The 14571-nt window shown below is 53.8% G+C and overlaps 1 protein-coding gene across 6 annotated transcripts in view; it reads left to right on the forward strand.

Moving 5' to 3' along the window:
- The first annotated feature begins 10118 nt into the window (after positions 1–10118).
- HSPG2 (heparan sulfate proteoglycan 2) overlaps positions 10119–14571 on the forward strand; it is a 110842-nt gene continuing 106389 nt past the window's right edge. For all 6 annotated transcript variants that reach the window (XM_069575033.1, XM_069575034.1, XM_069575036.1 and 3 more), the window contains exon 1: positions 10119–10319. In XM_069575033.1, coding sequence (XP_069431134.1) covers positions 10254–10319 — 66 coding nt within the window. In that variant the 5' untranslated portion in view covers positions 10119–10253. The remainder of the gene's footprint in view (positions 10320–14571) is intronic.

Here is a 14571-nt window from a genome sequence, read left to right on the forward strand (position 1 = left end):
TTTCTTGGTGGCGCTGTCTGGGAAAACGTTCTCTGGGCCACTGAGGGCTCTAAACCTTCAGAGACTCAATTGATTTGGGTGCTGAAGAATCAGCCCCCACAAGGCACCCAGTTATTCACCATCTTCCTGCATAAAGGACTCTAGAGACTGGATTCCAAACTCTCTTGGCCACCCGCCTGCCCTGAGACCTTGGGGACCTCACTTCCCCTCTCCAGGCTTCTGTTTCCCCTTCTGTAACATGAGTGGGGTTGTTCCGACGGTCTTTTAAGGGACCTCAAACTTAGATATTTCTGAGTCTCTCCTTCTAGTTCCAAGCCAGGCCTGGGGCTTCCCAAGCTGAGAATTGAGGGTGCCTCCACCCGAGAATTCAGGCTTCCTCAGTCCTGACCATCTTCCTAGGCTTCCCAGGGGCTGCTCAGGCCCCATTTCTTTGTGGCTCTGAATTTCAGTCCCAGTCCCTTCTTGTAGGAGTTGAGGGCCAATAAAAGCAACTCAGAATATGGAGTGGTCTAATCTTGAAATAATGCAGAACCCAGAGATGGACCAGGTTCCATGGCTCTTAGAGGAGGTGCTGGCTGTGGCCGAGCCCTGTGGCCAGTCAGGGAAGGCGGCAAGTGTGAATCTCCATGAGACTCACACAGTGGCCCCAGGGCAGAGGAAGCAGTGAGGCACCGAACCCCCAGCCCACTGACTTCACCTCCACTTTTGTTCCATCTCTGGAGGACCAGGAAGATCCTCCCGGGCTCCAAAGCTCAGCAGGGCAGCCGCTCTTTCCTCTGCTCTTGCACCCCTTCTCGCCCCAGGAAGAAGACTTTGGCCTTTGTCTGGTGGGTTCTCAGGCCCCCAGTAACCCATTCCCCAGGTGAACATTCACAGGAGTGCAGCACACTGGGTTCCATTTTGGTCCAGCTCAAGAGATTGGTCGGGTGTCCTGATACCTAAACGATGTGTCTGGCCACTCAAAGACTTCCCCTTCTTGCCCATATTTGCCTTAGAGTCACCTCTGATTCTCCCAGAGATGCTTGCCTTCAACACTGTCCAATTTCACCTTATCAGATTATAACGCCTTTGCCCAGGACACTGTTCTTGGGGGTCTCCAGTATCTAGCCCAGTTCTGGCTCACAAGTGGGCCTCAGTTATTATACTGGATTACAAGGCCTCGTAATTGAAAAGGCATTGGAAAAGACCCTGATGCTGGGAAAGATTGAGGGCAGGAGAAGAAGAGGACGACAGAGGATGAGATGGTTGGATGGCATCACCTACTCAATGGACGTGAATTTGAGCAAACTCTTGGAAATAGTGAAGGACAGGGAAGCCTGGCATGCAGCAGTCCATGGGGTGGCAAAGAGTCAGACACGACTGAGCAACTGAACAAGGCCTCATGCCCAATAGGTGTTCAGTACCCTTAACTATAGGTACTACTGACTCTCTAGAAAAGACCCTGATGCTGGGAAAGATTGAGGGCAGGAGGAGAAGGGGATGACAGAGGACGAGGTGGTTGGATGGCATCACCGACTCAATGGACATGAGTTTGAGTAAGCTCCAGGAGTTGGTGATGGACAGGGAGGCCTGGCATGCTGCCGTCCATGGGATCACAAAGAGTCGGACACGACTGAGAGACTGAACTGAAACTGAAAACCTTAACTATTATTACTTTCAGAATAATGACAGTGTCCCTTATAATAAGGGACACTTATACATTATTGAACATATAATTAATGTTCAATAACTGATAATATTCATCATGACAGCCAACATTTATTAAGCTCTACAATATACTCCAGGCATCGTTTCAAATGCTCTGTGTGTATTAACTCAATCATCTCATCGATCCTCCAAGGAAGAATTGCCCCTGTTGTATAGATGAGGAAGCTGAGGCATAGAGTGTTCAGGTATAAATTATTATGATGAAGATGGCTATAATCACAGAACACAGGGGCTCTTAAAAGAATGATCAACATTTTCATTATAGAGTACTATGTGCCAAGCAGGCACTCAATAATAATATTAGGTTGGCCACAAAAATTCATTCAGGTTTTTTTCCATAACATCTTACAGAAAGAAACCAAACTAATTTTGTGTCCAACTCAGTAATTATCTTCAGGATTACAACATCTTGCAAGAGCTAGGCGCTCTGCAAATGTATACAACAGGTGATCAGTGAACAAGAGATGTCAGTGCAGAGCACGGTACATAGTGGGTGTTCAAGTTTGAAGGTTCAGGATTGAGTGGTACCCAAAAGGGACAGGGTCTCTGCGCTGGCCTTACTGTTACCCAGGGTAGAAACTCAGTACTCAGGATTCTATCCCAGCAGTCACTCAGCCCAAGGCCAGAGAAAACAAGGCTCTTAGTTAGAGAAGGCCCTCTGCTCTGTGCGGCCATGCAGAGGCCACAGAGAGTGCCCCAGGTCCACTGTTCAAGCCACGCCTCTGTAGGAACCATATAAACAGGAAGTCGCATACCAGTTGCAGAACAACGCAGGAGCCTGCTGTGCTGCCCAGGTTGTGTACAGAGCAGCGTGTGTCTCCGAGGCTGAGGGTGGCCCAGGGAAGTTCTTCACACCTACAGACGTATGTCACTATCATTGAGCACCCGCACCGTAGTCAGACATGGCGCCAAGACCTAAAACATAGACTCACAGAACTCTCTTCCTTGCCAGCCTAGGTTAGTACCCATTTGACAGAGGGGGAAACTAAGGCTCAGAGAGAGAAAGTGACATGCCCAAACCCCAGCAACTGGTAAATAGCAGAGCTGGGATTCCACCCCAGGGCTCAGCCCCTCAGCATAATGCCCTTTCCATCCAAAGTACAGTTTCTTTCTTAGTATTTATTGAACAGATTCCAGGAGAAAGAGGGGGAAATCATAGCCTTCAGAGTATGCAGAAATTTAGACAAAGCAAAGATGGTATTTAACCCCTGAGGTTTGGGCTGTTCCCAGCACTGATGTTCTGAACGGGGGAGCATTCACCTGAAACTCGCTCTTCCCAGGAAACAGTAAAGGGAGGAATTTCCTGAAAGCCCACCTGCGGTCTCAGTTGCCTAACCCACTGGTCCCTGCCTCCTTTGGTAACACCGAGTATAGTTGCATGATATTAGAATTCCTTTTGTTTATTTAAAACAATCCAATGTGGCCCTTTTCAAACAGATCATCTGCTAGAATGATGCTATGCTTCTAGAAAATAAATGCATTGTGTTACCGAGATGCGTGTTGGAGAGACACACTCATCCTACTCCTAACCCTCATCCCACCCTTATCTTTCCTCATCTCTGAAGCTAACCCTCTAAGCCTTGGCCCACCCCACCCCTCATTCCTGAGGCCCACTTTATCCCTCCCTATCTCTTCTGTCTGAGCATGACTGCCGCTTGCTCTACAGAGGAAATAGGAGTGGGCAAACACCCTCCCCACCAGTTGCATCCACGTGGTCCTTTTTTAACTTGAAATATGGGGAGAGGCAGAGCCTCCAATGTGTGTTCTGCCCGAATTGGTACCACCATTTTTGGCAAACTCTTTTAACAGCCTCCTGGGCCCCTCCCAACAAGGCAGGAATTTCTCATGAACAATTGAACAAAGCCGGGAACTCAGGGAGAAGGCACAGGACATTCCAAAAGGATTTCTCTCAAGCTCCTAAAGACAACATGTGGGAACGCTGCAGAGGGCACAGAGCCCAGCAAAGAAAAGCATGAAAGAGACGGAAATCTGCCCAGTGGGAAGGGCAGTGTGGGCCAGAGGAGGGAGCAAGGGGCCAGGGTCGGGAGGCCTGAGTGGGAGGCCGGCCGCTGCCACTCATGACCCTGCACAGGTTACCCCACCTCTCTGGCCTCAGACCTGTGGTCCCTAAGCTCCTGAAGGAACTGCAGAAAGTAAACCCACAGACGTGTACGTATCTGCTTATAGCAAGGCTTTATGAGCCACGGAGACCTGGTGTTTGTGTGTGTGTTAGTCGCTTAGTCATGTCCGACTCTTGGTGACCCTGTGAGCAGCAGCCCACCAGGCTCCTCTGTCCATGAAATTCTCCAGGCAAGGATACTGGAGTGGGTTGCCATTTCCTTCTCCAGGGGATCTTCCTGATCCAGGAATCGAACCCAGGTCTCCTGCTTTGCAGGCAGATTCTTTACCATCTGAGCTACCAGGGAAGCCCTACAGAGACTAGAGACAGCCCAAATATCCCATGATAGGATAGGGTTAATGAATGATGGTGTGGTGATGAGACAAGATGTCAAATAATTATTAGAAATATTATGTGCAAAGTCAGTTCAGAGTCGCTGGCCCACAGATTGCTAACAATTACCATCTGCAATGAAGAGCTTGTACCAGATTGTAAATCTATGTGCCGCTTCCAAAACGGACGAAGTATTTCAAGAAAAAAAATAGTGTCAGCTGAGCTAAACAAAGTGCTTAACTGACATAGTCGATTTACACTGTGAGCAAGCTTCTTATCTTGTCTCAGACTGGTATTACACAGTTTGGGGACTGGCACCGGTCCACAGAGCCATTTTTAAGTAGCCCTGGTCTTGACTGACACATCGAACTGTGTTTAATGAAAATGTTAAGAGAGAAAAGCAAGACCGGAAATCTTTAGCATATGCCGATCACAGTGGGTGAAAACGCCCATATGTGTAGTGACAAAGGAAGAAAAATGAACATTTATGGAGTTCCAACTTGCAGCCCCCGCACAGACATCTAGAGCTGAAGCAGGGGTGCATGGGCAGGAATGTGAGGGGGTGTATGGAGGCCACAGGAATTCCAGCCTGGCTGGAGGGGTGTGGGGGCTCCAGGGACAAATTCAAATTACAGAGACCATTTATGGTCAGTTCAGGAGCCAGACTCTGGGGCAGTATCTGCAAGACGTGTTCTGAGAAACACCCGTCTTGCGAGATGTTGAAAGGTTTTTCCAAAAAACACGTGGGTTCCATTCTAAAATGTTGAGGAATGCTGAGTTGAGCAGAGTTGGACAGGAGGCTTTCTGGAGGCCTGCTCAGAAACCTTCCTGTGTTGGGTCCCTTGGGGTGGCCACAGTGCAGGAAAGAGAACAGAGTTCCCAAACTTCTGGACCAGGGAACCCCCTTTCCAAAGAGCATCTCAGAGGGCCAGTGATCCGTGAGGTACAGCGTGGGAACCCTCCTCTGGACCTGGGCCCCAAGGTGGAAGCTTAGCAAACAAAGCAATTGATAATGATGAAGGGTGGTGGGGAAATAATAGGAGGGAGAAAGAGGGGGTCAAACCCAAGGTGATTTTCAGAAGCCTCACACTTCTGCCTGGGCAGAGCTGAGAACAACCCAGTGGGAAGCAGAAATGGGAACAGTTCAGAATGCAGGTTCTAGAGTCAAACAGACACAAATCCTGGCTCCATCCTGTACTGACTGTGTGATACAGGCAAGCTGCTCCGTCCCTGGGGCCTCAGTTTCCTTGTCTGCAAAGGGCAGTAATAAAATATACTCACTTGCCTACAGCCTGGGACTGTAATTCAATGAGATTCAAGGCTGATCAGACTGTGAAGGGAGCTGACCTTTGCCCTGAGCACAACCAGAAAGGGGGGAATTTATGCCTTGTGCCATGCTTGAACCAACTTGTTCTCTCATTCAGGTGAAACTTTTCAAGGACCAGCTCAGCCAGGCACTGTGCTCTTCACAGGGGATACAGTTGGGAACAGGGTGGAGACCAGATAGTCATGCTCTCTGCCTTCCTTTTGTCTGTCTCTTCGTTCCTCATATTAGACGGTCTTCCAAGTGATTGCAGTTGTCAATAATGTTAAGAAGGAGAAGCATGGGGGAGGGAGGTTGTGGGAAAGCAGAGCAATCTACTCTGGGAGGTTGGGGAGGCTTCTATGGTGACATGAGGTTTGAGCTGAACCCTAAAAGAAAGTTAAAAGAAAAAGAAAGAGAGAGCAGCAGGTTGAAAGGGGGTGGGTTTTGGGTGAGAGTCACACTTACGGAGGAGAAGGAAGGACATGTGCAAAGACCACAGTGGGGGAGGCAAGCGGCTGGAGAGCTGGCCTGGACTGCATCTTCCCACCTTGCAAAGCGTCCCTCTGTCTCCATGATCTTTCGCTGCCTGCTTAGAACCGTGTCCTCCCCCATCTTCTTCCTCTTCTACACATCGTCTCCTTATCCCCTCTCTTCCATCCTCACTCCCTTTCACGCCAATTTCTAGTTCCACATTCTCACCCAGGTACACATCCTTACCCTGCCGGCATCTGCCTTCTGACACAGGGGTTGGAACACATGGGCGTGGTAGATGTTTACTTTCATTGCTGGATGGAAGGCACCACCACTAGGCCAAATGGCGCCTGTGGTCATGCTCTCAAAAGGTACCCCCTCCGGGCAGATGTAGCACCGCAATAGGCCTCCCTTGGCTGCATACACTTGTTCAGTGAACAACCCGCCCCACCGTCCACGGCAGCCCTGAATGAATAAAGGAATACAGGAGGAGTGAGAAGCTCTGAGGCATAGAAAAGATTTGGAGTGGGAGAGGAACCCAGGGGAAGCTGAGTTCTGTTGGTTTTGTAGTGACAGACGGATGAACCACGAAGTCTGTACTCCCCCATCAGATTAGAGATCCTAGATCAGACTCCCGTTTTTCAGAAGCCAAATTGTTTGGCTGCTCTCACCTCTCCAGATTCTGGTAGTCTTTCTTTATCTAAGGAACTTTCTGTGAGACTTGAGCTGTTTCCATCCCAGAGAGTGTGGCCAGGGCCCAGAGTTGTGAGTACATACGCAGTGTGATTATAGGTGCCTCCCCGGCTCAACTGGCGTCTGCAAGGCCTTGCCTTTGCTCTTCTTCAAAGCCATATGAGGAGATAGCCAGACTGTAGACAAAGCAACTTGAGAACATTTACTAAAGATACCAAGGACAGCAAAAATAAAGCAGAGCTGGCCAAATCCCTTAGTGGGAAGGAGAGGATGCAGAAAAAATAGGGGGATGACCAATCCTCCGGGAGGTGGAGTTAGCCTGGAACTTTCTCGGCAGGCCATGTTTCCTGCCCTGTAGTCAGCCCCCTTCCTGCCAGTCTAGGCAGCTTTACCATCTCTTTCCGCAGCCTTTTAGGAAGCAAGACTTATAGCTGAGATTTAGTCTTGACTGCACATCTACAAAGAGTTACTTGTTCTCCTTTTCCTTTGCTTATGAGCAAATCACCCAAGAAGCCAAGGCTTTAGGACTTAAAGGGCCCGAGGTAGGGAACAGAGACTGAGGCAGCTCACAAAATGGGATTTGTCACGGATGCTGACCCTCCACGGACCAGGCAAGGCCTTGGAAAAATCCTGCCACCGAGGCTGGCCACCTGCCAGCTCTGAAGTCATTGGAGTTTTGTAGCCTTCCTCATCAGACAGGGAGTTCCCAAGTGCAAGGCTGGACTCCCCCATCAGACTTTAGAAGTCCTTGGGGGCAGAGGTACACCCGGCCTTCAGGCTGAGAGCAACACTGGCTCCAGGGACCGCGCCTCCATCAGACTGGAGCCCCCTGAGGGCAGAGTCGTGTCTCCCTCTTCAGATTGGGAGTTCGCTCAGAAACAGCAGTAAAAGAAATGGTTACTGCTTATTTAGGGCTTACCATGTGCCACAAACTGATTTTTTTTTCTAAGTATTTAATTTTATTATTTACTTGGCTGCCCTGGACCTTAGGCGTGGCCGTGGGGTCTTAACTGTGTCGTGTGGGACCATCTTTTTGCTGCAGTGTGCCGACTCTCTAGTTGTGATTCACAGGTTTAGTTGCCCTGAAGCATGGGGGATCCTTGTTCCTCAACCAGGGATGGAACCCACATCCCCTGCATTGGAAGGCAGATTCTTAGCCACTGGACCACCAGGCAAGTAACAGGAAACAGTTCCTTTTAAAAAAATATATATTAATTCATTTGAATCCTCATAACGGCACTGTGACTCCCAAGGTCTTAACGTTATTCTTCTTGCCCAAACGATGGATTGGAGTCATGGAAAGGTTGAAAAATTTGTTCAAGACTGCACAGCAAGGCAGTACAGACAGGATTCTCCATCAGACTGAGAACAACCTGAGGACAGGGACTGTATCTTCCCTTTTCTCTTCAGCAGATTAGGGGTTCACCAAGCGCCAAGATCTGGAGAAGGAAACGGCAACCCACTCTAGTGTTCTTGCCTGGAGAATTCCATGGACAGAGGAGCCTGGCGGGCTACAGTCTATGGGGTGGCAAAGAGTCGGACATGACTGAGCGACTAACACACACACACAAGCACCAAGATCAGGGATCCCTCCTCTGTCCACCTCTACCTTCCTATCTGGACCAGAAACACTTTATTCAGTGCTGTGTCTGGCATCTGGGTTGGGGCCAGGGAGCTGGCCAGACCACTGTGGATGTCCTGTCTGCTCCTTACAGCTCTGAGCTGGTTTCCTGGATACGTCCCACAGGGTGGAGCAGAACCTAGTCTTTTGGAGATAGGCATTTATCTAGGTTGGCAGTGAGAATGCCAATATTTTCTCAACCCCCTAGGTGCCAATCAGGATGCCAGTGTTTTTTCATCTCCTGGATGGAAGGCTGGAAGTCTGCAGGCCCCTATCACAGGGAACACGCCTTCCGGAGCCAGGCCTGGTGCCACCCAGTGAGCTGGACATTTCCTTCTGTCCACAACTCACCTCAATTCTGGCTGCAAACCCAGCCACGAGTCTCTGGAGCCTAGCAACTCTCACAGGAAACAATGGAAACTTCAGGTTTCTTCTCCTCCCTCTGTCATTGCTCAAAACATTTTCCTGTGTGACACACACACTCACACATCCCAGTTTTCTCTCCACCCATCAGCCTGGGCTGCCCTGGAAATTTTCAGGCCGAGGAGCCCACGGCCTGGGGAGGCCTGGTGTCAGGGCCGTGTGTGCTGTCTGTGGGGCTGTGTCATCAGGGACTGCCGTCAGTCCCAAGCATCTGTGATTGGGGCTTTGGCAGTGTTTGTTTGTGTCTGGGCCTGGGCCGGTGTGTCTCTGGCACCAGGGCTAGGATTTCTGTGAATCAAAGTTGATCTGTGAGTGACAGGAAAATGGTGTGTCAGGGGAACCTCAGTTTCATATAGAGTGTCCTCTATAAGGCACTGTGGTTAGTGTGTGAGAAAGCATAAAAAATGCAGGTGCTGTGCACCATCTGATGCGGAGAACTGACTCACTGAAAAGACCCTGATGCTGGGAAAGACTGAAGGTGGGAGAAGGGGACGACAGAGGATGAGATGGTTGGATGGCATCATTGACTGGAAGGACATGAGTTTGAGCAAGCTCCAAGAGTTGGTGATGGACAGGGAGGCCTGGCGTGCTGCAGTCCATGGGGTCGCAAAAGAGTCAGACACAAGTGAGCGACTGAACTGAACTGAGCTGAGCATGTGAGAAATGTTGGTCTGTATGTGAACTGTGAGACCTTGAGGGGAACCCGAGCATGAAGACGGCATTTAGCTTCCTATACTGGGATTCACGTCTGTGCGGGTGTGAAAACATGACTGTGAACGTGAGCAACTGAGAGTGTGAGTTGTGTCCCATGCATCACCTGTAGAGGTGTGCCTTTTCAGGGGAGAGAAGGATCTTTTGAGTGGGTGAGGACTGTTAGTACCTGAAAGTTGGGTGACGCAGGTGAGCGTGAGCAAGCGTTCACGGACAGTGCGTTAGTGCGTGAAGTTGTGAGTGTGCAGGTGACCTCGGGAGGCCACGCTGGCTCAAGCGTGTGTGACCTGTGTAAGAAGGGCGCTGGGGTGAGCGCGTGCAGTTTTGGAAGGTGCGCGGAGTCACGTCTGCGGGGCGTGAAAGACGGCGAGAGCGGACGGATTTGGGGTCCCAGGGTCGGTGGCGGCGTGGGAGAGAGGTGTGCACGTGGAGAGAGGGCGATCCCGTGCGCAGGGCGCCGGCCCTGGTCCGATCCCTGACTCCAGGCCGGGTTTGGCGGGGAGCCGGGCTGGGCTGCAGCCCGCTCGGAATAGTGGGGGGGCCTGGGGGCCCAGACAAAGGCTCGGTTTGGCTGCGCGGCGTGCAGGGGAGAGGAGTCCTGAACCCGGGGGCGGTCCGGGGCGGGGCCTCGTCCCGGGGGCGGAGCCTCGTCCCGGGGCGCGGGCCCCTGTCCCGGGGGCGGAGCCTCATCCAGGGGGCGTGGCCTTTCCCCGGGGGCGGGGCGGGGCGGCCGCAGGGGCGGGGCTGCCGCGGGAGGGGTTCGGGCGGCTGGAGCGGGCCGCGCCGTCCGGAGGTCTCGGCAGGCTGGCTAGCGGGCGGCTGCGGGCGGACGCCGAGCGAGCTATTGAGCGAGCGGAGCGGGCCGGGCCATGGGGCGGCGGGCGGCGGGCGCGCTGCTGCTGACGCTGCTGCTGCTGCACGGACTGCTGCTCGCGGTGAGTGTGCGGGGCGGAGAGGCGGGAGGCGCCCCGGGCCCGGCTCGCCGCGCCCGCCAACTTGGCGGGGGCGCCGAGGCTGCACGGCTGGGGACTCTGGCCCAGGACGGCGGCGCCCGCCGGGGACCCCGGATTGGCACAGGCCACCGCCACCGTCCTCCGTGGCGCTCTCCCGAAGGGCCACTCAGGGCACTCCGCGAGGGTCCGGGGGCTGGCCCGGCCCTCGTGGGAGTCCAGTGGGTCGCCCGGCCACGTTGCCGAGTCTCGGAGTCGCGGTAGGCATGGCCCGGCCTTGCCATTCCTTGCGGGGGAGGTGGGCAGGCTGAGGAACTTGGAGCAGGGTGGGAACTTGGCTGGGCGAGGACACACCTTTCTGTGCCAACTTGGAACAGGGGCAGTCAGTGGTGATGGGGACTCTATCCATCCTCACGGGAACTTTTTTTTTTTCTTACCACGATGTCCGTCCCCTTGGGGAGCTGGTCACCAGGCAGGCACAAGTAAAGAACCAGTCTGGACACAACTGAGTCTTCAGCGGAACACCCACAGGCCCTGGAGTCCCACAGCTCAGGGATTGGAATCAGTCTCTGCTCTTCTCTGAGCAACTGTGTGACCTCTGAGCAAGCTGTTATCCTCTCTGAGAGCAGCCAGCATGCCTAAGGGGAACTCAAAATACGGGGCCTCAGGGTACAGGACTGGGTGGAGTAGGTGCAGAAATGCTTGTTGCTGGGCCAGTTTGTGGTGGACAGTCCGTGGATCTGTCTCCCGAGCTTTCTTTCCAGATTTTCAAGGTGTGGGGGAGGCCTGCTCCTACAGCCCCTTCCCCTGTTCTGAGCTTGGATGGGCCCAAGCTAAGGGAGAGAGTACATTTGTCCCAGAGCAGCTCTCAGGACCCAGTCAACCTGAGAAGGGCAGGGCGGGGTCATTGGGCAGGGAGCTGGTGGCAGGGGTGGTTGAGGACACATCTGGGGAGCTGGGCCTGAGTGGTGAACCCACAGAGCCAACCCAGCCTCTTTCAGGTGGTCCCCGAGCCAACCCTGTCCCCTGTTTTCAGAGCCAAGAGAGGGACTTCTCTAAGCTGGCCTGTGTTTATCCACCGACTGACTCCCTGTCCCCACCTTGCTGGCTTCCTCTCACCTCTGCCCTCCTGAGTCACTCGTTAACCCCCACCCCAAACCTGACCCCTCACCTCTCTTGCCCCACCCCACCCCCAGCACTTCTCCTCCCCCATCCCCATCTGGGCATCTTCCTTAATTTTTTGTCTCAGCCTCTCACCCCCAAACATCCATCAGGGCCCATCCAGTGGCTCCCCAGTCCTGACCTGAGGTTGCACCTCCCAACACTGACCTTTACTTTTCCAAAAAAGGAGGCACCAGCCTAGCACAAGGAATGTTCCTTTTCTGACCCTTGCCCAACTCTGCCCCCTGATCAGCGGTTCTGCTGTGACAGGAGTGGGGATGGCGGGGACTGGGGGCGGGGAGGAGCTGTTTGCTGTGAGGGGGAGGAATTTTCACAGAAACTCACGGATTGCAGCCAGTCCTCATTCACTCGTTCGCTCACTGCGTCTTCTCTAAGCATTTAAACATTGAAACATCTTTAAACATTCCATGACAGCAGGTTCAGGGTTCATTCATTCTGTAGATTCTGGCTAAGCACCTCCTGTGCACCAGTGCACCATAAACTGGGAGTTTATAAGGGTGAGCGAAAACAGGCGCTCTCTGTACTTCCCCAGAACCAAGACCGATGAACAGGCAGCTCTCTGATCCTGTGAGATTACAGTCTCCTCGGCAGCCACACGGAAGTCTTCATGGTCCCACCCAAGGCTGGGGGTCGAAGGACTTCAAAGAGCTTGGTTTCTGGAGTCTTATGATGGACTCAAGTTTGAATCTCACCTCTGCCACTTCCTAGCTGTGTGATCTGGGACAAGTTCTTTTCTCCGAGCCTCAGTGTCCACATCTGTTAAATGGGGGCAAGAAGTCTGTTGTAAACGGCAGGTTCTTATCCCTGTGCTCTAGGCAGCCTTGGGCTTCCCCTTGTCTCCTGCCCGTTCTCTCCCGGCGCCTTTCAGCTCTTGTCTGCAAGCCCTTACTGAGTGGGTGAGGGTAGGACGGGGGAGGGGGAGGTGGTCCTTAAGGAGCTCAGGACCTCACTGGGGGCAGGAGACAGAGGAAGCAGTGGTCTGTGATTAAGCGTGGGAGTAATTTCAGTTCAGAGCAGTGGGGGAGGCTTGCTGGGGGAGGGGGCCAGGCCCCGGTGACTCAGGGCCTGCCTTGGCCTGCTGACCCCCTTCCTTCCTCCTGGGGCCTTAGCCTTTCCTTTCGTGGGGCCAGCCCTGCCAAGAGACAGGATTCTTGAGGGTGATTGTGGTGTTTTCCAGCGCTCAGGAGGGAAGTCTCTGAGATACCTGTTTCCTGCCTCCGCTGGGTTGGAGGAGCCTCCCCCGCCCTCAGGGCCTGAGTTACCTCAACCCTCCCCTTGACAAAACCAGCCGCCCTGTCCTCCCCCCACTTGCTGCAGATCTGCCACCAGGAGGGGCTTGTGAGTGTGCCCTGGAGATTTCCAGAGCACGTCTGTCTGCAGAGGGAGGTGGAGGCTGGTGTGGGAGGCAGAGATGGACGGCGCCCCCTACCTCACACGTCCCAGGCCGAGCTCCTGGTGTCTGGGGCGTCCTGGCCCCCAGCTGGCTCAGCCTGGGCCTGTTCACAGGCTGAGGGCAGGCAAGTTGGGACCTGCGGGCCTGAGGCCGGCCCGGGAGACAGATGGAAGGAAGGTGGCAGGAGGTGACTGGGTTTAGGGTTTGCAGCGGTGGGGAGGGTGGTCTGGGGTTATTAGCAGGCCAGACGAAATCACAGATACTGTTCGCATTTGTCCGTGCCCTCTGTCATCCGCCAGGCATGAAGTTTCTCAACAGATCATCGCGTGTAGTCCCCTCAGTCAGGACCTCCCTACACTCCCCACATTGCTCACGTCAGAACCCAGCCCCTGACTTAATCTGGCCCCCACCCGCACCCCTCGCCTCTGCCTCTCGACTCTCTCCTTCTGCCCGCTTCGCCCTTGCTCACTCCCTCTAACCGTACCAGTCTCTGTGTCTGGACTGTTCCAGACACACTCCCACCTCAGGGCCTTTGCACCTGCTGTTCCTTCTGCCTAGAGTGCTTGTCCTGCAGATATCTGTGTGGCCCGGTGCCTTGCATCCTTCCAGTCCCTGACTACCCTGCCCTCTTCCTCGGCTCTGTTTCTCCTTGTCACTGTCCGATGTGTATCTATCTACCCGTTTACCTTCCCCACTCCCCCGGGTTAATCTTCAAAGGAGCGGAGCCTTCTGTGCCTTTGTTCACTGCTGCTGTATCCTTGACGCCTGGCCGGTAGTAAATACGCAGTAAATACATCTGTTGAATGAATTAAGCTGGAGCTACCAGTACAGCCCCCGTTTTCTAAGCAGAGAAGATTGAGGCAGAGAGAGAGATTGTGTAACTTGCTCCTCCACGGACACACACTCTACTCGTGGCCCCACGAGCCAGGCTTTGAAACCATATGCCCTGCCTGCGTCCTTGCTCGCTTGGAGCAGGCAGGCAGGCAGTAGGTGTTGATAAAACTGTCATCACTGATGTGGATAAAAGGACTCAGGTCCTAGGTGGTGCGGGGGCTTCCTCGGGCAAGGAAGAACGGGGTCTGGCTTGGGGACAGAAGCACTCGGGATGGATGTGCCGGAGTGTCCCCAGGGCCTCCTGGGGACACCTGTCCTGGCGGGAGGGAGAAAGACTTCACTCTAGGACAGTCATTTGTGGGCTTACATGTGTGTTCGTAGGTTTCTTAATTAATTTCCCCACCAGTAGTCCCTGAGACCCTATAGTTGAATTAAGCCCGTGGCCTTAAGGCCTTGAGTGGACCAGGCTGGGCCCTTCCCTGTGTGGAAAGTGAGGGGGAGAATGGCTCAGCGCCCTGCGTGGAGCTCTCACTGGGTTCCGCTGGCTGTTCCCTGGGGGGCTGACGGTGTTGGGTGAGCCCGCAGAGGCCTCAGGGCTGCCTGGCCTTGGGAGGGGAGGGAGGGTGAGGGGCCGCCCAAGATGTGGAAAGATCTGGAGCGATGATTCAGAAGCCACTTGGAGGCCAGGCATGTGGGTTCTGGACCCTCCGACCACCGGGGGCATGTGGGAAGAACTGACTCCCAGCGCTGGCCGGTTGCCCCCCACCCCAGCCCACTCGCAGCCGCGAGGGCTCAGGCTGGAGGCAGAGGGGGTGAATGTGTCCCCGT

The sequence above is a fragment of the Ovis canadensis genome, chromosome 2, assembly GCF_042477335.2.
Source record: "Ovis canadensis isolate MfBH-ARS-UI-01 breed Bighorn chromosome 2, ARS-UI_OviCan_v2, whole genome shotgun sequence".
NCBI classification, from domain to species: Eukaryota; Metazoa; Chordata; class Mammalia; order Artiodactyla; family Bovidae; genus Ovis; species Ovis canadensis.